The sequence below is a fragment of the Strongylocentrotus purpuratus genome, unplaced genomic scaffold, assembly GCF_000002235.5.
Source record: "Strongylocentrotus purpuratus isolate Spur 01 unplaced genomic scaffold, Spur_5.0 spur5_scaffold_8, whole genome shotgun sequence".
Lineage (NCBI taxonomy): Eukaryota > Metazoa > Echinodermata > Echinoidea > Camarodonta > Strongylocentrotidae > Strongylocentrotus > Strongylocentrotus purpuratus.
In genome coordinates this window covers 1629087-1655796 of record NW_022145614.1, presented here as the reverse complement: position 1 = coordinate 1655796, position 26710 = coordinate 1629087, and the positions used below count along the sequence as shown (strand labels likewise).

General features: G+C 36.2%; 2 protein-coding genes across 2 annotated transcripts in view; one reads left to right on the top strand and one right to left on the bottom strand.

Annotated features, from left to right (window-relative positions):
• On the top strand, positions 1-11722 carry LOC576394 (RNA pseudouridylate synthase domain-containing protein 2). The gene is made up of 11 exons (XM_776709.5): positions 1-369; positions 1103-1181; positions 1839-1960; positions 2685-2873; positions 3540-3618; positions 4143-4191; positions 5202-5294; positions 6601-6737; positions 7506-7651; positions 8319-9131; positions 9682-11722. The coding sequence occupies exons 1-11, from the start codon at positions 145-147 to the stop codon at positions 9760-9762; spliced, it is 2013 nt and encodes a 670-aa protein (XP_781802.3). The 5' UTR covers positions 1-144; the 3' UTR covers positions 9763-11722.
• The window catches only part of LOC100891823 (multidrug and toxin extrusion protein 1), a 57182-nt gene continuing 41672 nt past the window's right edge, over positions 11201-26710 (bottom strand). The window contains exons 7-16 of the mRNA XM_003727763.3: positions 26496-26638; positions 25384-25481; positions 24704-24817; positions 23882-23949; positions 21295-21403; positions 19389-19464; positions 17908-17977; positions 17075-17207; positions 15835-15929; positions 11201-15328 (exon numbers count right to left, since the gene is read on the bottom strand). Coding sequence (XP_003727811.2) covers positions 14699-15328; positions 15835-15929; positions 17075-17207; positions 17908-17977; positions 19389-19464; positions 21295-21403; positions 23882-23949; positions 24704-24817; positions 25384-25481; positions 26496-26638 — 1536 coding nt within the window. The 3' untranslated portion in view covers positions 11201-14698. The remainder of the gene's footprint in view (positions 15329-15834; positions 15930-17074; positions 17208-17907; positions 17978-19388; positions 19465-21294; positions 21404-23881; positions 23950-24703; positions 24818-25383; positions 25482-26495; positions 26639-26710) is intronic.

The window sequence follows — 26710 nt, the reverse complement described above, 5'->3', positions numbered from 1 at the left end:
TCGAGTTCAACGACCTTTCACTGTGAAGCAAGATGGCGACCTCCATGTTCATTTTTGTGGTGTGAGGCACGTGATTATACTATCCAGTTTTTCCGTGCAGACGATGATGATGATGAGTTAGGATTCTTACCAGTGCTTTTGAAAATGTACTGTAGGTATACAAATAAGAATATCTTTACAGAAAAGGGTGTTATTCTACCATTAGTTCGATCTCTTAGTGGCGAGTTTGTTCACCAGTCCCACTTGCGACGTCTGGTGTTGTATTCTAAAGTTGACATTCAAAATCGTAAAGGAATTCAAGCACATCGTTTCTGCCTGGTAAGAAATCTTGTTCATCAGGACCACATCATGCCGAAGAGAAAAAGCAAGGTAATTGAGCGTAACTTTCATCTAGACCTACCTAGACTCTAATTTTCTCTAGAGAAGTAGAGTCTTGACCTAGCATTTTTCTTTCTTGTTTGATTATTTAGGCTAATAAACATTATGAAATTGTAATGAATATCACAAAATGGTTTGCATGAATTGCATTATTGTCAATCATATACATGCATGGTAATGATAATGTTAAATCAAAAGCTGTGATTAAAAGGGCGGAGGTAGCCTAGCCTGCGCCGGCCTACAAAACAATACATGATAGAACGAAGCACCACTCAATGTAACGACCGGAAGTTTCAACAGGATGGCCTCACACTTCCATACACTGATGCTGATGATCAGTAGGGGCACTGGTCAGAGAATAAGGATCGTCCGACTACGAGGATATCCTCTAAACGTGGACAAATCGCGCCCTAAACAATAAGGATCGTTCACATTTTCGCGAACGATCCGTATTAACGAGCTGCGCATTGGTGATGTGAAAAAAGGATTCCAAGATGATCATGCTCCATGATGCATTTCTCTTTGACGCAGCACAGAGACTTTCACGGTATGAAGGATAAATCCTCGGGAAGACGGACAACCCATAACAGTAGATGATGAACTGGGGGTATTTTATAATGCAGAAGTTTTAAACTTTGTATTTCGGTTTTAAAAAGTTTAAATGAAACCTACATGATATGTATGATGTGGAATATTTCTCTTTTTTCATGCATTTTCATTTCAGAACTCAAACCATCCTCAGAAGATCAAAAAATTTGCACATGAGCAGCAGTTCGAGGGTGTGGAGTACTACTTTGAAAATGGTAAATTCCTTGATTGTGAAATGATCTTGCAAGTACATGCTCAATATGTTATTCTAAACTTATCAGTCATTGTTTTATGGACAGGTGTCCCCCTCCCTTAATAACTAAAAATGAAAGCCTTGGAGAAGTGCCTACCCTCCCTCCCTCCCCAATGCATTACAATTTTCTAATTACTTGATGTAGTATAGGTGCAGGTTAAAGGAGTAAAGGTGTGAGAAATTATGTGCAAAGTATCTTCAGCATCTGTGAAAGCCTGGTATTGATATATAAATGATTGATATGCTTTCTTTAAGGAAGAAAAGTATCTAAGTAATAATTGTATAGGGTAAAGAGGAAGAAAGTATGCATATTTGTGTTTTATAGCAGTCTCGATCATATTTAAACAGATGCTTAATATGATTACCTATAGAACATTGAATGGAAGTGCATTTCAGCTAACAAGTTTACTCACTAGTTATGTATTTTTATTGTCACAAAATGCATAATTGGAATCCTTATGGAAGAGATTTTTTTTAAATTCTTAACAGAAATGTGATGGTTATGTGAAGACTTGATAAAGCTAAATAAATTTGAATGAATAAGATATTATATGTCAGTACCAGAATATATGTTAGTAAGAGAATTGTTTTACTTTTATTTTATTTTATGTATATTCAGGATTAAGAAAGATCAAGCCGTATGTTTACAAGTTTGAATGTTATGCTAAAGGACGATGGTTTGGCAGCAAACTTCTGGATGTCTTCAAAAAAGAGTTTAGGTTGGAGTCAGCTGAATATTATGTAAGTATCATGTCAGATTTGTTGTCATCATAATCACCAACTTCAACTTCTATAAAATTATTATCATCTGTGCAATCACAATCCTTTAAGAATTAGCTCAAGTTACACAGGAACTCTGTGCTGAAAAGGTGATCATTTCATGGAACACAAATCTGCTATGTAATTATTTATTTGAACCTAGGTGCAGAAAATTGCAAAAAAAATTTGATGTGAAGGCATAGAAGAATAACAGAGACATTACATTAATAATTTCATATCCGTACATAAGCCATAAGCCTGGTGAGTGCAGGTGTGAGCCTGGGTGAGCATAAGTTATTGTCATTGGTGGATTTTTGGGGGAAATCTTTCTACTTGTCATGTAGATCCAGGTATTCAGATTAATAATGATAATAATAATAATGGGTTCTTGTATAGCGCTCATGTCAGTCAGATTTGATCCTCCTGGCGATCTTGATTATTACCCCGGCTTTAGCACAGCTGCCATACGGCGCTCTAGCATTTCAAGGAATAAATTCCTACCAGGTACCCATTTACTTCACCTGGGTGGAATGTGGCAAATGTAGACCAATGTCTTGACAAAGGACATTAGTGCGGCTTCGGGACTCAAATTGCGGACCTTGAGATCGACAGTCTGGCGACGTATCCACTCGACCACAGCACCTCTACATGTATCCCTCATTTCAATGTTTTGATGTCTACTCTGCTCTTAATTACATTCATTCAGGAAACAGCAATCCATGAAGGACTGATCAGAGTGAACAAAGGCAAGGCATCCCCGGATCTGATCTTAAAGAACAATGATTTCATGCAATCTAAGGTTCATAGACATGAACCACCGGTATCGGGAGAACCAATCCAGGTCATAGCAGATACACAAGATTATCTTGTCATCAATAAACCATCTTCGATACCGGTACGAACTTAACAAGCCAGTAGATGAATCTATGTTTTATTAGACACGATTAGAGTTTGATTATTTTATGCGTACATCGATCCAAACTCCTCTATTCTACTAAAATTTAAACCCAATGCTAGGTCAAGGTTTATGGGTTATACAAAAGAAATTGTTCGGTTTTTTATTTGTCAATTGTGATTTTAGACCCAGGGTTAGGGTAAACCCAATGCTAGGTCAAGGTTTATGGGTTTGACAAAAGAAATAATTCAGTTTTTCATTTGTTAATTGTGATTCTAGACCCAGGGTTAGGGTTATCTGAATAAGTAGAATACAGACTGAAAAGGAGTCTCTGTCATGGTGACAGTAAAGTCTTTTACAATGTAAATGATTTCATGTTGTATTATATTTCCTATCAAAATGAATGAGGAAAACATTTCATGCTGTCAAATATCATAACAATTTTTTAGACAAGTTTTAGAGTAAGTGAACTACATTTACATGTTTATAGGCACTTTGTCATTACTGTATGAAGTTTCCAGCTGCTGTAGCTTCTCTCACGTAATGAATTAAAAACACTGTGAGATTTGATGGAGTCTAGGTAGAATATATACTCCTTTTTTTCATTATTTCTTTAGAAAAATGTTCATTTAATGTGATCCAACAAACTTTTCATTCTTACCACAGGTTCATCCGTGTGGGAAGTATAGACATAATACCATAGTATTCATCCTGGGCAAAGATTATGGATTCAAAGGCCTTCATAGTAAGTAGGGTACATTTTAACCTTTAATTAACAAATCTGACCTTTGACTCTGAAGTAGTCGTGAAAACATCAACTTATGATATGAGTAGTGGTAACTGAATATGTAGTATACAATAAATGAGGAGCTATGATGTATACATGTACATGAATTGATTCAGAGAATATGATTTTCAAGCTGATATTTTAAAGAGCTGATATAACATCTTGGCAAAGAGTTGATATCAATTGCAACTATGTACATAAGAGATAGGAGACTGCAAACTTGCGATTGATTTGGATCAATCGCAACTCTTTGTAAGAGGGGGCCCAGAATTGCCATTATCCATTCATCAAAATAGCAACACGAATGCAATATGAGTTGCTTTAGTCCCTTTTTCTTTTTTATTTAAAAAGTATTTTAATCAACTAATGTCAATGTATCTTCCTTATGCTTCCTTACGCTATATAAATCCAATCATTGTTATTGTTATTACTAATATTATTATGATTATTATTATTATTATCATCTTTATATTGAATCCCAGCAATTCACCGTTTGGATAGACTCACTTCTGGACTCCTTCTTTTTGCAAGGTTTGTGAGGGTTATTAATTATCTTCTTTTTTCCCCTTTTTTGTTGTTGGTCCTTTGATGTTGTTAATCCCAACCCGTTTCTCCTTTTCTCATTACTGTTTGCCTTGTGTGGGATCCCATCCTCCACACCGTATACATCTTCACATTCTCATCTTGTAATTACATGGCGAATATGTTTTACTAGTCATGAAAAGGTGTTTTTCCTGAAGGAATTCTTCATAGCTTTTTATGGTGAGAATATGAGAGGTATTTGTGTTAATACAATATTGGGTAGTCCTTATAAGAAATGTTGATTATTATTTTATGGAAAGGAACCAATTACAAGAGGAACAAAACAACCAGTGTTTAAGCATTTAAATGATTACAGTATTCCTTTGATTTAGTTCAAACTAAAAACCTTTAGTTATACTATCAAAGAAAGAAGAGATGCCCAACATTTCAGGCAGTATACTCTGTCATCTGGATTGCTAGAAGACTGGAGTTTTATGAAAATTGATACATTTATTACTATGATATTTAATGAGAAGGTCGAGTTCTGGAGAGGTGAAAAATAATTTGTGAGCCTTTTCATTGTTATTATGGAAGTGTGGAATAACATCAGAGAAAAAACGTTCCCTGAAAAGCATTGCTCTTCAAATGCCTTTATATTTGAAATATGACATGTAACAGCTTAAAAAAATGAGGACCACATTTTTATGCCACATGTTTGTGTAGTTCCATATACATCTTTCTGTGTACAGTGCTTGTTACTATTACCAAGACTGGGCCAAATTTCTTATGATTTTGATGATCCCACAACCTAGCAGTACACACAAATCCTTATATGCTACATGATCAACTTTTTCTGATCGATTCGAAACTGTTTCTTTCACAACGCAATCGCATGACCAGAACTCAACTTTATCTTTAATGATTAGCAGACATATTTATTCTTTGTTACAGTCATTTTTTCCCTTCAGATAGCAACTTTCCTTTATCATTTTATGAATTGAATTCCTCTGTCCTTTCAGAACACTTCAGGTATCTCATCGCCTAGATGCCTACGTCAGAGAAAGAAAGCTAGAGAAGACTTATGTGTGTAAAGCCCATGGAGAGTTTCCAAGGTATTAGGATGATTTTCATCTACCGGTATATATAGTGAGTGATTTCAAGTACGGTGTTCGGTGTCTGTGTTGGTGTTAAGAGCGTAAAAAGGGTGATGAACCGAGCTCCAACACCGACGGTCAGTTTAGAAGGACGATACCTATCATGCGTGCACGTTATCGATAGCCCAACACCAGCGTCAACACCGAGTGACGGTCCTTCTCTACACGTGAAAAGTCTTGCGATACATCATATTGAATATCAAATGTAAATTCATATTAGAAAATCAAAAGATAAAATATAATTTCACTTAAAAAACATATATAGCTCCCATGATTTACAGCTGTTTTGACTGTACGATGGATTTTTACCTTGGTATGATCGTGAGATTCGTGCCAGATGTCCGCATAGTTACCTGTGGTATACTGCAACACCAACATCAACACCGAACTTGAAATCATGAATTTCCCAATCCCTAGGGGCTGGTGTTGGTGAATAGGAAAATTACACGTAAATCGTCAACACCAACCGCGATACTCGGTTCAGCAGACGACATTCAACACCAGCCCTCAACACAGACTACCGGAAATGCATCGTATTTCCCCGAGGTCAATCCCAACACTAGCATGAGTTCAAGTTCGGTGTTGTAGCTGGTGTTGGTGTTCTCACAGCACTGAACGTTTGACTACTCAGAATAAGTGCATCTTCTTACCAGAGGTACCCTGTGTTTTCCATCAACAACATATTTGCGGAAAATATCTGTTAAAGCATGGGGTGTATCATCCTTGAGAAGAATACCGGTACTGACATATATCATGTAAACTGGTGTCAGTGATTTATCAAACAACTTATTTTATGTCCAGCCATTTTTTCTCGATTTGAGCACCCTTGTTCATGGGGCTCTAATTGTGAGAGCTTGGATGTATTGATACAGAATATCTGAATGATGATGAAATAGATTTTGTATAGGGGCTGGTGAATATATGTACACATGATTTGTTTTGCTCCCCATTTCCACAATTCATGGTAATGAAAAAAAGTTTGCTCAAGATGTTGGTGCATGGATTTTATTTCCTATCACAGAATATATTGAAAGTGTGATATCACCTTTCCAACTTTTAATGATTTGTTCCATGACTTTGATTGGATTTGCTGTAATCTCACTTTATTTGGCCCTCCTTCTTTCTTGTTTCTTGTTTATTGTTCTGCACTTTTCTACAGTGGTTGGTGTAAAATGATTTGTGTATTGACTTGTACATGTCATGTCACAAACTTTAACAAAAATGAATGTTGAATTTATTGATGTCTTTTTTTTTACCACCACAGTACACCTGTAGTCTGTGAGGAACCAATCTTTATAGTATCTCACAAGATTGGTGTTTGTAGAGTAAAGGAGGATGGGAAGCCTTGTAAGACAAGATTTGAAAGACTCAGCTACGATGGAGAAACCAGTATCATCAAATGTGAGTTACCTTATATGTCATCCCAATGTTTCTCATAGCATATTGAAGGTTGAACTATTGGAAGTATATGGTCATTACAGTTATCTTGAATGAGTCTTCTCTTATGTACATGTATACATTCTCATTTGTAAAACAGTAGAAGGAAGGATACCTGATTAGATAGCAGCTAGTTTGATTTGAAATATTTGCCTCACCAATTTGCCTCGGTTTTCAAAGATTTCAGAATGGCATTGTCTCTTTTATTGTAATTCATCTTTAGTGTTCATGTACCATGTCAGGTGGAAAAAATTAAATATATTAAAATGTAATATATTCTGTTTTGTCGCAGCAATTGGTGACTGTCTACTTTTTATTCTCAATTCACAAAGAGGACAGTAGTAGTTTGGTGAAAGGATTTGCAGATGTAATGTGATACCTGACAAGATATGGAAATTGAAACTTCCTAAGAAGAAGGTGTTAGATGGGTACCTGGCAGGATCTAGTCCAGATCTAGTCCTTGAAAATGCACTGTGGGCTGAATTGATACCGACTGCCAGAGCTATACTATGGTTATAAATTCTTTGGAAACGCATAGAGATGTTATACATGTATCAAAATGGGATGTGTGTTCTACAAGAACGGTTTACTCTTATTGTTATTACCTTTAATGATATGAGCTCCAGACTAGTACCTAAGTTACGCTCTTAAGAATGCACGGAAGGAACAGTACTTATTACATTGAATCACAATAAGTAGAATATTTCTCTTTTGTTGATGTTCATCTTACAGGTCATCCCCACACTGGTCGAATGCATCAGATCCGTGTGCATCTTCAGTACCTAGGCTTTCCCATCATCAATGATCCTCTCTATAATAACACTGTCTGGGGTCAGCATAGAGGCAGGGGAGGAAACAACCAACTTACCGATGAACAGGTGGGAATAAGACAATTAATTAATTACCCATTCGTACACTGTTCTCTTATATAGCTAATGGGAATACTGGATCAGTTCCAAAAGATAAACTCAGATAGAGTGCTTTCTACCAGGAGGTACCCATACAAGGCAGGCTTGAAGGTACATATAGCCAAGTAACAGTAGTAACATTGGACAGGAATGGGAAATAATGCTTAAATTCTACTGATATATTTTACACAGTGAGCAATAGTTGTTACAAGGTGCAGTAGGCGTGAAGTAATACACCTAGGTCATGTAAGTCTGTGCACAAAGGGCAGCGGTCCAATTTAGAGGCATGTGGGTAGGGGCTGGGAATTAGGGGTATAAACAGCATAGATATATTGCGTGATGTCCATTTTGTAGAGATGATCATTTGGTTTCAAGATTTTTACAGTGGGACTATAGCTCTTGAACTCATCCCATCATACTTTAACTTTCTCTTCTCAATATTATCTCTTCTTTCTTTTCCCTCCATCTCTCTCTCTCTCTTTCTCTCTTTCTATATATCACTATCTCATACAGATATACACACACTCTCTTTCTCTCTCTGCACATTTCATTCTCTTTACCTGTCTATCTGTGTCATAATATGCATATCCATCTTATCTTCATTGTGTATCACACTTTTTCTTTCCTGTTAATTCAGCTTCTGAAGGACTTAATAGACCAGCATGACATAGATATAGATTCTGCATTAGAGAAGGCACGACTCCAGGCACTCATCAACAAACCAAAGGTTACCAGCCACATAGACACAGCTAGACCTGAGGATGCATCCCTCACTCCAGGATCACAGGAACCATCAAAGGATGCGGTCATCAATACAAAGGATGTTAGGACATCAGGCACATTCATTCCAAGCACAAATGAGTCTGACCAAGTACATCTGTCAGTAGCAAGCATAACGCACTGTGCAACAACTACAGAGGAACTTGGAGAAGATACTGCAGTGGAAATCACAAGCAATAGCCATGTAGAATGTAGTCCACTAGGTGATCCTCCAGCAACCGTCAGCAGCTCTATGGGTGTCACTGATGAAGTAACCAAGGCATGTCCATCTGATAAGGATGATAAGGGCATCGTTGGAAATGGTCGCACATCTATCAATAGTTCAAGTATGGGTAACAGCAACATCTTTGGCAATCCAGGAATGGTAGAGCGTTCACATGACAAAACCAGGACGAGTACTGAGGAAGTATGCAGGAGCATGTCTTCTGCAACCAGTGATGCTATGAAGGATAAGGATGATGATGCTGTGAGGGAAGTCCAAGATGTTGAGAGTACAGAGACGAGGACGTTTTCGGATGTTGGGAATATCAAGGATGACTGTAACGAGGAGAGTTTGATTGATGAGAGGACGGACAAACTTGCTGTTTCTCTCTGTCGGGAATGTCGTGATCCGATGCCAGACCCTGAACCTGATGAGATGTTGATCTACTTACATGCTCTCACATACAAAGTAAGTGTGACTTTGGGGTCCGCCAATCTTTCATGTGCTGTTAATCTAATTTACTATAAATACAACATGTGTTGGTTTTTGTCTTCAGAACTTAACTTTCTTTTGTACCATATATAATATTATTATGTTCAGGTCTAGGGAGAGTTAGCCTTTTTGCTTTCCAGTAAGTGATATAAATAAAAATTGGTGAAGGTGGACAATTTCATCCAAAGCAGGGCTGCAGTGATTGCAGAGACAAATTTCACAAAAATTCCACTGAAAAAAATAACTATCTGCAATATGGAAACCAAGGTTACATGTACATGTATCTTAATCATTTTTTCTGAACTAGTTTTGATACTCTGTATATTTTTTGAATTGCATCTAAGAAGAAAATAATTTTAAAAGAGTTAATGTGATTCTGTGCTCTTTTATGAAGTATTATTCATTTTATCATGCAAGAAAGTAATCATTTTAGTTGAGTTTCTTCTTCATTGAAATGTAATCTATCTCCTAAATTCTGAGATGGCACAATTGACTCTTTTGTTTTCTCTTCTTTCATCTTTAACAGGGTCCAGACTTTGAGTTCAGTGCACCTATGCCAGCTTGGGCTCAAGAACACTTTGAACGTACAGGCACTAAATACTCCTAAAGGGAAACACTATCATCACGTTTGGGAAACATCTTTTATGAGCAGGAATGCCATTAAAAAAACAAACTATTACATCATTTTCTCCAGGTGCAAATCTTAATGGTGCATTTGACGTATCTGTGATCACAGATGTCTTTGACATATGAGAATGATTTTATGAGAACTGCATTTAGTCAACACTAACAGGTATTCAGGACTCGTCTTTTTAAAACCTAACCTAGCCATCCTAGCGCTGCATATTAATATTTGCATATATGAATATTTGCGTTGGTACGGTATGGTGGAGATCAAAATAAAAACCGGCCAGATTCTGGTCTAACCAGTATGTCGCAATGATTATGGACAAGTTACGACCTTAGTAGTCATTCGTTTTACAGTAAGCCTCCCAATTTTCTCGCAATGTCATTTATTTTAAGTAAACATAGCTTTACACTTGTAATTTTTGTATGAAATCCCATTATTTGATAAATTATCGCATCAGATTCTGTCTGCGTGCATATCATGAATATGTAAGACTAGCGCATGACGTATAGGTTCCTATTGAGCCAATCAAATGCAGCGGTAGGATGGCTAGGTTAGGTTTTAAAAAAGAGGCATCCAAGACGCATTGGTGCCCAAGATCTAGGTTCAGAGATTTCTACATAAATAGTCAAGCAGTTCATCCCAATGTCACAGAGCTCAGGCTACACTGAAAAGTGATATTAAATGATCAGTTCGTGATGTTTACTTTATGTAAGAATCAATTGATATGAATCCACCATTCCACACATATAAAGAAATAATTGAAAGTTCTGTGTTACACCGATCTGATTACATGCTCTTGATTACCTGTATGTTGACAAAGCACTCTGGCAGTGCCTACCTCAATGGGCATGAAGCAAATTTATTGAAGGGGAGGGGGTCCTTTACAAATAGTGTTTTTCTAACTACCAGCCAGCCCCCCCCCCCCCCCCTCCATTGTGCATTTGTGTACAATATGTGAATTCTTGCAATATAGTTCATACAATTATATTACTGTGTAATTTAAACCTCCTTTGGTATAGTGTCAGGTAGTGTAGTGGCACAAGAACAAGAAGATGCTTCTGTAACGTGATTGTTTGCTACAATTTTTTTTTAGGGGGGGGATCTTAAAGTTCAGTATTATTGAGTGTAAATCAAGTCGGTAGAGGAACTGTACAGTGTACATCCTAATACTATGCTTCTCCCTGTATGAATTGACATGATTTTCCACAATATTCCTATCTGAATGCATATTTAAATACCTCCAAGCTGCGTTTGTACTTATTTTTGTCCAACATGTTCATTTAAATATGCATGACATGTATTAATTCCTCATGAATATTTCCTCCCTTTTTCCACATGTCTATTTCTGTTTGTTCTTTTTGCAAAAATATGAAATAGAAAAGATCAAATAAAGACTCTAAAACACCCCACAACATTTTCATAGAATTGGTCATCATTTTAATTTTGAATTATTGTCCATAACTTTGAGGTTCAAAGATTTATCAAGTACAATGGTTTGGCAGTATATCAGTCTTATACTTATATTTTATAACATTGCTATAGTTTTTGTAACCTTAAACTGTTTACACCAGAAGCACTGCCAAAAAATGAAATAAGAACTGTTTTTAATTATTTCAACTTTTTGACAGATCTTTAAAATAAAAAAGCAAATCTTTCCTGAGTTATTAAGAAAGACACACATGTAGTTTCAAATTAACTATTGACGGTATGTCGTAGCTGCAGCTATCTTGAGCTGTAGAGAGATGTCACTTTCTCCATGATCATACAAAAACTCAGAAATAAAAAAAAACACTGAGTTGGCCCTTATTTGTGAAATGGAATTATCAACCTGGTTCATCTTGGTACACTGTTCTATAATGTCAAGTGCCAACCATTGTATGATCCTGTAACAAAATAAAAGTACAAAATGATTATAGTCATAGAATGAAAACAGGAAGGACATTTTTATAAATGACTTGGTTTTCTTTTCTTCAATTGGTAAGAGATTATAAAAAAAACATAGTACGGACATTCACCATTGTGTAGGTATACACAGTACATGCTTGCACTAATATTGACAAATTTACATTTGGATGGTTAAACTTGATCAATGATATGCTCTCTATACAACATATTGGACTGTACAAATGTTTTCACTAGTATACGAACAGGCATTTAGTCAAAAAGATATGCTAACACAACATGATATGCAAATTACACCACACAATGCATATGAATATTTCATACACAATTAAGCCAATTGACTACAGAATTTTCTCATTATCCATAAGTTTACTACAGGAACTACCCAGTTTCAGTACCAGTAGTCGATGAGTCAAATACCAATATACAAGATTTCATAACGGGCAAGAAAAAAGAAGCACCAAGGATAATACAAGATGTTATAAACACAAGGATAATACAAGATGTTGTAAACACAAGGATAATACAAGATGTTATAAACACAAGGATAATACAAGATGTTATAAACACAAGGATAATACAAGATGTTGTAAACACAATAATGCAGCTCTGAAAGGAAAGAGGGTAGCCAAAATGAAAGCTTACCTTTAAGAAAACAAATTACACAAGCTGGAGTACATAGATATTAAAAACAAAATTAAAATTTGTATAAAATAGTTTACATATTTCTTGCAAGTACACTTTAATCACTTTTTTTGTGTATAATCCTATGGACTTGGTTATAAAAGGAATGTATTAAAAGAGTGTATTTTGTGCTACTGACATAAATTATTTTGTATCATGTGATTTATTCACCCTTTTAAAGTCCGGTGTTCTGACTGGAGGGGGGGGGGGCAGACAGGAGTAACACCATCACCCAGCTCCCCTTTAAAAAATATCTTTAAAAGCTTGTCTCTTTTACACCTGCATTGTTAGCTGTTGAATCGTACTAAAGCAGAGTTTTTTGTTCTATGATAACCTAGTAACCCTTCAGATCCCGATCATTAACAAAACAAAATCATCATGAAAATATCTTTACAGGCCATTTCAAATAATGGTAACCAAACTTAATGCATACATCTTTGTGCGATGCTTCGATACAACTTTTTCATTCACTTTTTTCAAAAAATGTATTTCAATATAATGCAAATGCACGTATATGTATTACATGATGTTAGGTAGGTCACACGATTATGTGTCTCCTGTCTAGCAACAGCTCATATAATTTGTATTCTGACTATCGAGATACAAGCACTCATAACGAGTGAATGAAACGATTTGTATCAAGGCATATACATATGCATTAAATTGAGCTACAATTCGAAAATGGTCTATTGGATAATTCCCTTATCTTTGAAGGCAATATAGTCATATCAAGTGCATTATAATCTTATACATTTATTCCCCCCCCCCCCTACACAATGAGGCAGTCAATATGAATATAATTATAATCATTCAATCCTTTTCTATTATAACCATCACTTATATGAGGCAAATGCTTAATGGATGCGAGACAGTAGGCCATATGCTCTCAGGCACAGTAAATATGCCATAAATAACAATTCTGTAAAAGTATGTTATTTATAATGAGTCAACACAACCTTCAACATCAAGTACCATATTCAGATTTCATAGAGCTTAAAAAATACCCCTTAACTATTGTATAATGTCACAACTGCAGGCAGTTTAGCATTTTCAAAGTCAACAGTTTATTCACAATATTCATTATTTCATTTTTAAAAACCAATGAGAAATTTACAATATGTACAAATCATGTATATAGTACTGTTTATATAGAAAATTGAGAATATAATATGTAATATGAAAAAATATATAAATATGTAGATTATAAAGTGAGCTATTTCTACAAAAAATTCTTACAAGAACATACATGTTTCAAAAATTTTTAAAAATCAATCAACATTACAAATGATCAAAACATGAAGGCTGATATACATTCATTTCATTTTAACACAATGTAAAATTTACTTAGTATCTAAAATTCAAATATATACATCCTCATATATATCTCAGTGAAATGTAATGATTTAAAAACATAATTCCAGCCATACATGTGAATGTAGACCAAGCACATTCAGTGTTTTAAAATAATTATAATAACAAAATAATTTTCATATATTAGAAGAGTTGTAAAAATATTGTAATGGCAATAATAGTCTTTCAATTGAAATCTCTTTATCCTGATTGTATCATTTAAAAGAAGAAAAAAACATTCCTATCAAAATATTCCTATTGATTATGAAAGCAGAGTTGTATCTGTGATTAATATTGCTCATATACATCCTGTTGACTCAAGGTGTGTACCATATATACATAGTAAATATCACATGCTCCTCAAAGCAATGTAATACAATATGTAAACTTATAATTTTTGAGGTGAATACACAGTCACATAACATTGAAGAACGATATTTGTGATATAAATTGGAGGGTATTTGCTATGTTATGCTTTGCTCCTTCTCAAGTCATCCCTCTTGATTACATTCAGACTGCTTGCTTCAAAGGTGAGCCGCTATTGACAACCCAACCCAACGGCAACCATGGATGTGTGCACACTAATGACTGATCGAACCTCAAGTGATTATATTACAGCCGACACGATACATAATTACAAACAACCCATTTTCAGTATGCAGTACGAATAGGAAATCCGGGGTGGGGTGGTTTTAAGAAGCAGTACATGAAAGAATATTGCTTGCTGTTATCGAGAGTAGGCTGAATACGAGTATTGAATGTGGATAGCTCAGATACCTTATAGTAATATCTGTAAGGTACACAAAGAGACATCTGCAAGAGGCAGGCCTTGGCAAAGTCAATCTTAAGTAAAGTTTGCTTCATTTATTTTCTTCATATTACTTTACGTTATTGAGGTGGACGGTTATATTGCTAGATGACTCCAATAAAGTTTGAAGCATCAAGTTTCGTTGATATTGATGATCGACAAGTGTTCCTACAGCAACTCGCTGTACTGAACAGCATCTGTAGGTGAAAGCATTGTAGTCACATTGGTGAGATTAGCCATAGACATCTCTCTCTCGATGGCAATAGTCCTCAGGGGTGGTACAATCAACACTCGACACACAATGGCAAGGCCAAGGTAGACAAAACCAAGACATAAAAACAAGAAGCGCAGCTGCGCAAGCTCCCACACCGATGTCTTTCTAGGTTTGTCCTTTGATGATTCCATCATTTTGGTAACCTCACTACTCACTGCGACATTCCCGTTTTGACATGAGCTATTATTTGCACTCTTGTTGGGTTCGTTGATACTTATTTCATCAGTCATGACTTGAAGGTATCCATTGAGAGCCACTGGCCGGATCCCGTCACACTGATCATCACCGTAGTTTCCTTCTGTGTTTGAACTGGCATCGGTGACAGCACTGGTCTGCTGAGAACTTGACAGGCCTTTCCTACAGTGTCCATCATTGTGCTCGGTGGCACTTTTAGTAGGGTGTCTATCGCTTGTTCCGTTGGGTGTTGTTTCAAGATCAGTCTGAGAGGCTGCATGATGACTTTTAGCCAAATAGTTGCGCCTCTCATCTTCATGTTCTTCCACACGTTCAATTCTCTTCTGCGCCTGTAAGAAATACACACAAAGAATGGATATAACGATAATGAGATACACCATACATGTTCAAGTTCACGTTAAAGTTGACATTTATTTTTATTAATCAATAAAAAAATATATATATAAAATTTTATAAAATAGATCACAAAATAATGAATGAGGAGACAGCTAATAAAGGCAAGATTTTGACTTTTTTTATTCAGAGCATTGTAAAAAAAAAAATAGTTTACTGAGGGTAGCCTCATCAGTATTCATACTGTTCTCCGAGGGCCCTAGCTGCAATCATATTATTACCAGACTTTAGCCGAGCTACCATAAGGTGCTCAAACATTCAAAGGATTTCTTTCTACCGGGTACCCATTTGTGGCATATGTAGATTAAAATCTTGCCAAAGGACATTGGTACCGTAGTGGGACTCGAACCGTGAACCATCTGAGTCACAGCCCAGCAACGCGTATCCACAAGAACACCACATCTCTTTAACAAACCAAATACTTTGGAAACAATCATCTTACTTTTTTTGTTTCTTTTTTCCAGTTTAAGGTGAGAGTGAAGACAACAAGGAAGAGAGCTTGGATGAAGAGGCCTAACGTCATGCCACTCCAAAAACCTGCAAGTTAACAATCAAAGCTCAAAGTCAATCAGGCTCTTCCTTGGGCTTATCTATCTCTAATCTATTGTTTTTTTTACATGACACAAAAGACAAAGACAATGACCTCTATCAATTCAGCATGGCTACTTATAAAATGTGGACATTTCTGTGATCAGTACACTGTATTGCAATAATCATTTCCAATTATCTTACCATTTCAAATGGGCAGTTAATCATATAAATTGGCTGAGAAAAGCAGATTGCAGTGACTTCAGATCACTAGCACATATTTATTTCTATGTTTCATAGCTTGGAGGCCATTGGGGCGACAATATAAACGGACCTTGAGACACAGGTTCTCCATAACTTCCTGTTTTCAGCTGTTCTAGTTAGCTCATGATCAAATGAAATAGACCACAGATGAGTGTTATATTGTAAATTTAAAGAGTTATTGTAACAGAAATGGAGATTGTATAGCTTTAAAGTAGTTGTACGAAGAAATATCACAAAATGGGCAAATTATACATGTAAGGAAAGCTTATATCATTGAGAACATGAATCATTTGCTTTAAAGTTGTGTAAATATCAATTAAACACTTCAATAAGCTTTTTAAAAGACCGTTCTCAGAATTTCAAATCCTGGCATGACGTCATAAGTGGGTCAGGGAGCCGCAACGCTAGCTGGGGGCGCTAGCAAGAAGCACAAATACACAGAGTTTACACGTCCGAGGTTGAATAGTGAAAGTGGACTGACAATTCAGGTCATAACAATTAAAAATTGCCTGTTATGCCATCTGTAGGCCTATAGTGTAAGAATGACTAATGCATCTCAATGTCTAAATCAAGTAGAAATTCCTCCCCGAGATCGGACATTATGATGAATGATATTTTTATGTTTTGCAAGGTCTAAACAATGGCTGTGCGAAGCCTAGCCGGCGATCGATTGACCCACTTGTGACGTCACGTTTCTTGGCAGATTTATTAATTCCATGACATTTTCTGAAAGGAAAATGTAGATAATTTGGGTTAGTTTAGCCTCCCTTTTGCAATGATACAAAATTATTGAGTTTAGATACAGTTTTAATCCCTAGCACAATTATTTTAATAGCCCATTTGCATACACATAAAGTGAGTGATGTGGGAGAAATGTTTGAGGTACATACCATGAATGCCTCTCTGGAGTGGAAACATGAGTGAGATCCCTAGAGGGAGCCCTATAAGATAATATCCCAAGAAGTCGACTGCTGCCGCCACTGCTTGATGACCTATACCTCGAATCACTCCACCACAAACGGTCTGAAGTCATCAACCAAGAAGCAAAGTTATAAGGAAAAGGAGGAAGAGGAGAAGAGAAAACAAATAGATATGGGGGAGGGGCGGAAGAAAGTGATAAAAAGATAAAAATGAATATGGTCAATCACATGTTTATCTTAATTTTTTGATCATATAAAGTACAACCAAATATGGCATTTTCTCATATAAACTTGTTCACATTGCCCATCATTAAACCGTTGCTATGCAATACCGAATTGACAAAATGTCATTTACATCATACAGCATACCATTAAAGATAAAGCATTTTGTCATCAAAATTAACCTTTCATCAAAGAACGCAAATATCATCAACCTAAAAGATTTGTGTACACTTAACTCTTTCTTATACATGCATTTACTATGTCAAGTACTAATATACCAGTACCATAAATTTGATTTAACTAAATATAGCTTTATGATTGGAACTTCACCCTTGGTTTTACAGAAGGCATTCTGTTCATAGATCTATTCACACTCTCTCTACATCTTTTTGTGAATACGTCTTTTCTTTTGTTGTGATTAAATTATTTAAAAATTCACTTAATTAAATCTCTACCTGATACTTATTTTTTTATTGGGGGAGGGGAAAGGGGAGGGGAAAGGATGAGGGGAAAGGGGGAAGGGAGAGGAGGAGAGGGAAGGAGGAAGGGGGAGGGGTAATCGATTAATCCTTTATACTCACAGCGAGACAATCCATTACTGCAAACATGGCACAAATGGGCAGAATGGAAGAGGCAAGCTTCACCGTCATACTGAAATCAAATCATTAGAATGATTGTATTGATAAACATAATGATCTGGTTGTATTGTGCTCAAACAAAGTGTTGGGGATTTCAAAGGATAAATTCTGCCAAATCTGGGAACTGATAACGCAAATAAATAGGTCAATGAATACCTTCCACTAGGCTTTAAAACTTTAATAAATTATTACTCCTATCAAACCATTCCCCTCAAAATGCTACAGGTTTAGTAGTCCACTCTCTTCAATATGTTATGGCCAAGGCTAAATCAATTAATCTTCTTAAAACCCTGACCATACATCATCACAAAATCATATTGTAACAAGTCCCTAGCCCAAAAAGAAATAAACAGGCCTGTATCTTGTTCTAAAATTCACACATTCTCCTGTTGTGACACACATTTATCTTTTATCTTTTTTTTTGGGGGGGGGGGGGGGGAAGAGGGATTAAAAAAACTTTTCATTGGCTGCAAATATCAAAGACGCCAATTTTCATCACAGGACCTCATTTAGGCCTATCGGGGATCAGATAAAGCTTTGCTTTGCTTTGCTAACCTTCCATAAATATCTTCTTTATTGCTCCCTTAGTGACCTGTTAATCTTCCATGAATTACTATACATGTCAGCTTAATCACCCTCCCCGTTCAGGCTTTTTAAATCTGGGCATGATCTCCAAAACGACTCCCCAGGCGGCCATCTTGACTGTCCCTGGACCATTTATTAAACTAAGATCTTCTGACCCTCAAAGGCTGGGCATTCAGTTTCATTTATTTCTCCTCAAGAGATCAACAGATAAAAATACATATATAAACAGACAAATGTATGACAATACATAAGATCAACTATAAAAGTGAGGAGGGCAGTGGCCAAAAAGGAAACAAACCTTGTAAGAGGCCAACCCTTTAAGAAAACAAGATATACAATATGTAACATAATGATGGTAATCTCTCAACCATATAATCTCTAGTCTCATAGGACTGATTCTTAACTCCACCATACACTATTAGATCTAACTGCAATCTGATTTAGGAGAATATGCAAAGTCATCGGATAAGAATATAAAATCATGTGAAATCCTCCCCACCGAGGTTCCTAATGGATATATTAATAGCAAAATTGACAATGAAAGATAGGTCTTCCAATCAAAGGAAAAACTAAACTACCATAGATTTGGGGACAGTTTTGTAACTGGTCTGATTGGCAGCTAGCTGATTGGGTATTTTTCTCTAGCTGGAAGATCGGCCCACCATTCACCACAATCATGACTTGGGTCTTCACATGGTCATGCAGGCATCCCAATCAGGAAGACTGTACATGTTTAAATCCTTGTATCTAATGATAGACCCTTTCCTTCCCAAACAGATCGAGGTTGGATCGTGTAGATTGTTGTTGTTTTCTTTATCTATAAGTTCACCCAGTCTCACCTGTCTGAAGTAAAGAGGTAGGGAATCACATCCTTCAGTGAAATGTACAAGATGGCCAGGATAACAGCAGCAATCACTGAAAACAAATTATTAAAAAAAATATTTAAAAAAGTTAAAATGTACTTTATTTTTTTTGGGGGGGACTGATTTTAATCATGGACCACTAATAAGAATATGATCTTTTTTTAATTGATCTTGCAAAAGGAAAGAATTTCAAATTTTCTAAATAAAAATCAATTGGGTAATTCCTGTTTCAAATGGCATTAAGATCTAGAGCAGGCCTTCTCAACTGGCGGCGCGCGCGCCACTTGTGGCGCTTGGGGTCAGTCGGAGTGGTGCTTGACTGTTGCAAAAAAAAAAAAAAAAGTATTATATTTTAGAATTATTAAGAACTCAGCATGAACAAGGAGTCACAGGTGAAGTTGAGCCCAACACGTCTGCAGGGAGAAAGGGCAATTGATTGTTTTTTACTATTACGACTCTAAACCTGAACTCTAAACAACAATAAGCGTACGATGTGCTACCAATTTTAACATTGCCGATCTCTGGACACATCATGTTTTTGTTGGTATAATTTGCACTTAATTTAATTTTGACATTTCCCGTGTTTAATCGCACAAAAATAACTACATATAAATTTACCGCCAGTGTAATATTGAACCCAGGAAGTGTACTAATTTTTTCACATCAATATGAAATTATGATTGATATATTTTGGAAGAAATAGGTGTTAATAATGCCACCTCTGGGCTCTCAGAAAGCCCTACATACTACAAGCTTCAAGGGCTGCACCCCCACTGGGGCTTTGCCCGTGGACCGCGTCCATTGTCGGCTTGGTCGCTACGCTATGTCGCAGCACAGTCAAACATACAAATTGGCACTTCAACTACAAGTTCTTTTCGTTGTGGCACTTCTAATAAACTAGTTGAGAAGGCCTGAGCATTAAAGAACCACGAATCACATGATTAGAAATCAAAGTAAACCAAAAACCATTTCAAGTTTATATTCTATATCTAGTGAGGAATGATCCAAATCAAAATATCTAGCTCACCGGTAAGCTGTCGGACTAAAGCTGACATCATGTTAGGAATATCCATAATATTCATAATTATGTATTTTCTTTCTTTCTTTATCTTTAAATCATTAAAGCTAAACAACTCTCAATTGCCCCTAGTGACCTGTGCTAAGTACATGGTGTTGAGCCTACTTACCCGGATTTCCTTATCTTTCTATACTCATTACTCGGCCACTACCGGTATACATCTTCTTCCAAAATTGTTTTAGAAAATGTCATTTATTTGTAATCTTGAACATTCAGTGTAACTTTCATTGGATTCTGTGAGAATTTATTTCATTTACCAGAACTCAAGTTTATCGTCTACATGTAGGTTATAAAACTAATCCTTAATAAAAATTAACTCCATGATTCTAAGAAACGGTTTGTTTACACATATTATTATTGAGGTCAAATACATATAACACTACTACATCACATCAAAACAAAACATGCTGGTATAAATAAAAATCCATCCATGCAGTCAGTCGCATGTTATTAGGGACTTTTTGATTTGCACGTTCACTAGTGGACTGCGATGTATGCGGTCATTTGTGAAGCAGGGTTGACAGGTTTGACTGTAGTACACCTGGTTGCTCTACTCAACACTGATGCCACTTTAGTGCAAAACTAAGCCAAGTTTTATGACAAGTAAATATTTCTACTGAAATCCATATTCTCTCGGTGACAAAAAGTACAGGTGCATGTTTGATCTGCAAATACATAGAAACTAGTTGGAATATCCTCAAATTTCATGCATTTACAGATCAAGATCTGTAACAAAGGGTGAGCTGCAAGTGTGAGTAGAAATAGTTTGTTTTCTCCAACCAGACTTTACTTTGGCTTACGTACCTCCGAGTGATAATGAAGCTACTGATGCCACATGAGCGATGCCAGGTTTCTTGGCTCCAAGGTTGTTCCCAATCCTGATTGCTGCTGCTATGCCAATACCGTACGGGATCTAATCAAACCAACACACAAAAGAAAAAACAAGTTTAAAAACCTCATTTTGGCATTCTACCACACGGAAACTTCATCTGCTTCAGGGCTGGCAAATGGGTGTGGTACCAAGTGGGGTTAAAAGAAAAAATATGCTGCTTGAATCATATTTGGATTAAAACCTCAATGAATCTTGTAAAATACTTCAAATTTTATGAAAAAATTATTGGTACTTTTTCATTTGCCCTTTTTGTACAGCTGTCATTTAGGTAACTACAATTTTTTTTTTTTTAAAGGCTGAAATGTAACAACAATTACATTTCTGCACATATATAGCACTTATTACACTAAATATATTGACAACCTCTCTAACTGTTTTATGTATATAACATAGGTATCATCTTTTTTCTTTTTTTTTGTGGGGGGGGGGGGGGCTACATGTTTAGTGCTCAGCCATGGAGGTACAGACACACACACATATATATAGGTGAGTATCTAGAGCAGAAATGTTGGAAGCAGGCTGGCCTTGTTGCTGTGTTTACAAGCATGGTGACCTTGCTATGTAAGCTGTGTGTTAGGTTTAACAGCCACTTAGACTTTATAGCCATCGTTCCTTCATTTGTTCCTGGATTAACTCTTTGTGCGTTTACCCATAAACCCCATGTGCACTCTTTTCTTTGTAAGAAAGTATCTCTAATTTCAGAAGGCTATAACTTTTTACTTGGAACATTTTGAAGATAAATGTTGTGTAGTAAATTTGTAGAAATTTTTAATTAGTTTTTCTATCATATCAATCTCATTTAGTATATTAATGTTCTTTGCCTGTATGATACTTTTTTATTAACATGTATTTTCGGTATGTAAATATATGTTCACTTCTGTCCTTTTCAAATAAACTTTGGCACTCTATTTTGTCCTACGTTAGTGACAAGTGTTTTATATTGACATATGATTCAATAAGCTTTCCAGGGATACCCAAAGCAAAATATTCCAACCAGAAGAAAAGCCTAAATAACACAAAGCAAAGGGAGGGGATTAAGGGAAGGTCTCAGAGCTTTGGACACTGAGCATTCTTTCAAAAAGGTGCTAGAATAATCAGAGACACAACAATATAAAACTTGATCGGACTTCTTGAGTATGCTGTCCCATGATCATGCATTGTCTTTTTGCAATTGTTCGTTTCCAAGATGATACAATGGGTTTCTTGTTACACTGATTTTGAAAGTGAATATACTGAACCTGCCCTACATTAATCTAGGTCAATATACTGATGCTCCATGTTCATATTGAAAGCTTTGTGAAGTGAATGTATGTATCAGTATGTACCTGTAAAAGTGACTTTAAAACAGAAACATGTCCCATGATTTCTGTGTCTATGGCTACTCTCCGTCACCCTTAGTAACGAGTTTGTGAACCATTTCAATAGAGAATATTCACCGTGCCATGATTCAAATACAAAATAAATGCAAAGAAAACCACCAAATTACTCCGAAATATCCCAAGACAAGCTATACTATGAAGTCACATTTGCGAATGGTGAATGTATGAATGTATGAAACACAAACAACGCATACTAGGGCCAATGCGAATGTGCAAGTGTACATAACTTGTGTATGAATAGCACGTAGTATGACTTGTGCACAGATGCGAACGAAACGCAGGGCTGACGGTGCACTGGTGCAAAAATAACGCGTAAAGAGTTTGAGGATTACAGGATTTGGAAGGTGCCTAATCTTTCTATGTTTGCACATTAAACCAAAACTTCAAAGAAGTAGATGTGCTTTGCATTGTACCCAGTTTCATGAATAGACTATTTTGAAAACACTTTTGATAATCCATATGAAGTTGATGCTAGATATCTATATGTATATAAAAAGTCTCTTGGATATATATATATATTCCAATTTTGTGATGATGTTTGCTAATAACTTCACATCTTAAATTCTATTTCATAACTCCATAATCTCCTGAAGTTGCGAAAACCTTGTAAACTTGCAATTTTAATAAAGTTGTGGATTCAATAATCGGCTGTGTTGTGTACTTATATTGTTCTCGGTCCCTTCATTACTCTTTTCTTTTGGATCAACATGAGAAACATTAACAGTTGGGGAGAGGTTTTACATTTAGTTTTCTTTCTAGTTTGATATCCAAAATCAGACACACTGTTGTGTTTCTTAATTCAAGAGTAACTCTATCACAGAAATAATATTACTAATATCTTCATATCGAGGGGTCTGTGGCACAAAGATGTAACTCCAGTTTGGCCATTTTGAGAAAAAGTGGTTTAGGTGTCACTGAGCACTTGGGCCGGAGTTAAGTCTATGTTTCACTAGCCATTGACTTCAATGGAGTGTTGGGTGGAGTTAAGTCTTTGTGTTTCCTGGAAAGCTCACAATTTTCTGAACATTTTAAAAATCAAATACTCATTTTGGCAAAATATGGAGTTATGTCTTTGTGTCATATATATATATATATATATATATATAGATATATATCTCACCATTTCTCCTGTGGTAGCTGTATACATAATAATAGCATGAGCTCCGATTGATTCCTCACCGAGAAGCCCTGGACATAGATCAAAATACAAGGGTTAGTAAGAGAACTCAATAAATACCAAATCTACCGTAAGTGAAATCAAATACATTATGAGAATTACAATCAATACTTATATGAGTAGAACGGATATATATACAATACCTATAGTGTATTGAGAGAGAAAGATGTGAACCTTAAAAGGGTACACATACAGTACTGTCATCAAAGTACGTGATCAAAAGTGCTTCGATCACCGCCTAAGAAATCACTGAGAAATCTTTAAAACAAAACAACAGCCAAAACATCTGCATGATATGCAAGGTCATGTTTAATATGCCGTGACAGAGGAGCAACTTCTTCAAATCACATGCTTCCTTAAATTACAATTAATGTGTCTTGACAGGAACGAGGTCATCACAAAGAATGAAGTCTTTAAACAAATTATCTTCGTAAAAATGTTGAATCATTCACAGTTGTGTCATTCCTATTATAATGCAATTTAGCCACAGTATTCTAGAGTTCTCTGACCCTAATGGTGGGGTTGGTATTATGTCAAACTTTCACCATTCTCTTTCTCTTCTTTTGCTACAATCGTACAAATGAACTTATTTACAAAGCTTGGATTGCCCTTTAAGAATTTAATTAGTGTAGGATATTGGGCACATGCAGACTGGAGATTGAATGTGTGGTAGCACAGGTCTGAAGACCACTGAACTAACCCGCTAGATAGAAGCCTACATGATTGAATGTGTGGTAGCACAGGTCTGAAGACCACTGAACTAACCTGCTAGATAGAAGCCTACATCAAAGCTCCACCATTCCAGACAAACCATCATACATCCTGCCATACCAAGCTTGAAGATTGGCATCCAATCATCCAAGCAGTCCTTACTCCATCCTGAAACAGCAATTTTAAAAAAAACTTTCAAAAGCTTTGTGAGACATAAAACAGACTTAGCGGTAATGCTTGTTCAGACATGGGGCGGTAAACTAACATGCTTTTTGATGAATGAATGGCAACTGTGCGCAGCAAAGGACTGGCATGTATTCACTGAGCTCGGTGTTATATGATACAGCAAAGTGAAGTGTATTACCAATATACTTTACTTCATCATAAAAACTGCTGCGGTTTTGCCACGTCGTATCTGTACAACCCTTTAGAGATATCATACATAGGATGATACATACATTTATAATGTCTCTGAAAGACAAACTTAAAGCCCAACTAAACTACTTATTTCTACTTGAGCCATCTATATAGCAATGCCTAATTGGTGCCTGTTGGTTGCCTATGATCCCCTTTGTCTTATGTTAATTGAGAGCTTATTTGATGTGATAACCACCTGTCAGTGACCTTGCAGGGAGGTCGAATCCCCCTGGCCAAACTAGTGCAGATGAGCTTATACTGGATATGGTCATTTCTGTCTCTCTACCCCTTTATCTTACTCTTCAATCAGGCATTACCTGTCCATGTTCCTTTGTATAGTTTCTTCCGCAGTATGTAGCCTGTGACGAGTGCAGTTAGGATGTAATGAGATAACACCTGAGCTATAGCTGTTCCGCTGTTTTTAGGAATAACAAAATAACAAGGAAGAATTAATATCATAATCATTATTACTACAGGAATATATTTTGGGTAGTTCTTATTTTCAACTATGCATTAGCAGCACAAACGTACCATGCTTTAGTATTATCAATTACCTTGCTTTTTTTTGTAGTCAGGAACGTGCTTAAAGAATCTCTGTGACTCATGTACCAAGTATTTATTAACTACAGGAGTTAGGGTGGCAAATGTTCATATGGATTAAAGGTACAATTTCTAACTTACATGTGAAAATGAAAGAATCTAAATTGAGAGAACCCTGATAATCAGTTTGTTTGACAAATTAAATTGACACACTAAATTGATTCTGCATCATAACAAAAAATTAACTACCGTAATTAACATTGTATAAACCGCCCTTGTGTATTAACCGCACCCCTCTTTTTTTCCCTTAAAAAAAAAAAACTTTGTCGGCAGCGAGCCAGCTAGGTCCGTGTTATAAAAACCCACGCGGGAAGGGCTTTCATTTAACTGCGAGGTGCAGCTGAATGTGTAAGATCATTAATGTAAATTAAAAAACAGTAGAGGACCTAGGATAGAACCTTGTGGTACACCATGTGTAGGAATTATTATTATAAACTACATATTGAGATCTATCAGAGAAATTACTTTCAAACCAAGATGACAGACAAATTTGAGTGTTGTTCTAGTTTCCTAGTGGTGAGTCAACACACTGATTACTGAGCTGGGAGACATTGCCAGGCATAGCGCCAGATGGAGGGGCATAAATCGAAACTTACCGTGTATGAACCGCACCCCCCGACTTTGAAATTTTTTTGCCGGCAAAAAGGTGCTGTTTATACACCGTTAATTACGGTAATCTATCTTCTTAATATCTTGCAACAGGACAAGAGAGCTGCAGCAGGGATTTGAACACAGCCCTGCCAATTTGATAATACATTTTCTAACGTCAGACCCAAGGATTAATATACAAACTAAAGGTAATTATGTTTTTTGTCTTTAGTACACTCACACTAATCTGAGATCGAGGACATAAATAAAGAGGTAGTAGAGACAAGCCGCTATGACGTTTGTGATTAACGTTGTTATGACGACAGGCTTGAGACAGCTCTGACACTGTAGATATTTGATGAGTAACATTGAAAAGTAGTCTCCCTGAAATGAGAAATATACGGAAATCCGGGGTAATTATCCAATTACATCAATAATTTTTTGAAGGGCATTTTA

What these genes read in the sequence shown, in the direction of transcription:
- LOC576394 (XM_776709.5), top strand. Translation starts at nt 145, where the DNA reads ATGTACTGTAGGTATACAAATAAGAATATCTTTACAGAAAAGGGTGTT. An exon ending in TGCCGAAGAGAAAAAGCAAG is followed by an intron (nt 370 to 1,102) that starts GTAATTGAGCGT and finishes TTTTCATTTCAG; the next exon opens with AACTCAAACCATCCTCAGAA. An exon ending in TACATGCTCTCACATACAAA is followed by an intron (nt 9,132 to 9,681) that starts GTAAGTGTGACT and finishes CATCTTTAACAG; the next exon opens with GGTCCAGACTTTGAGTTCAG.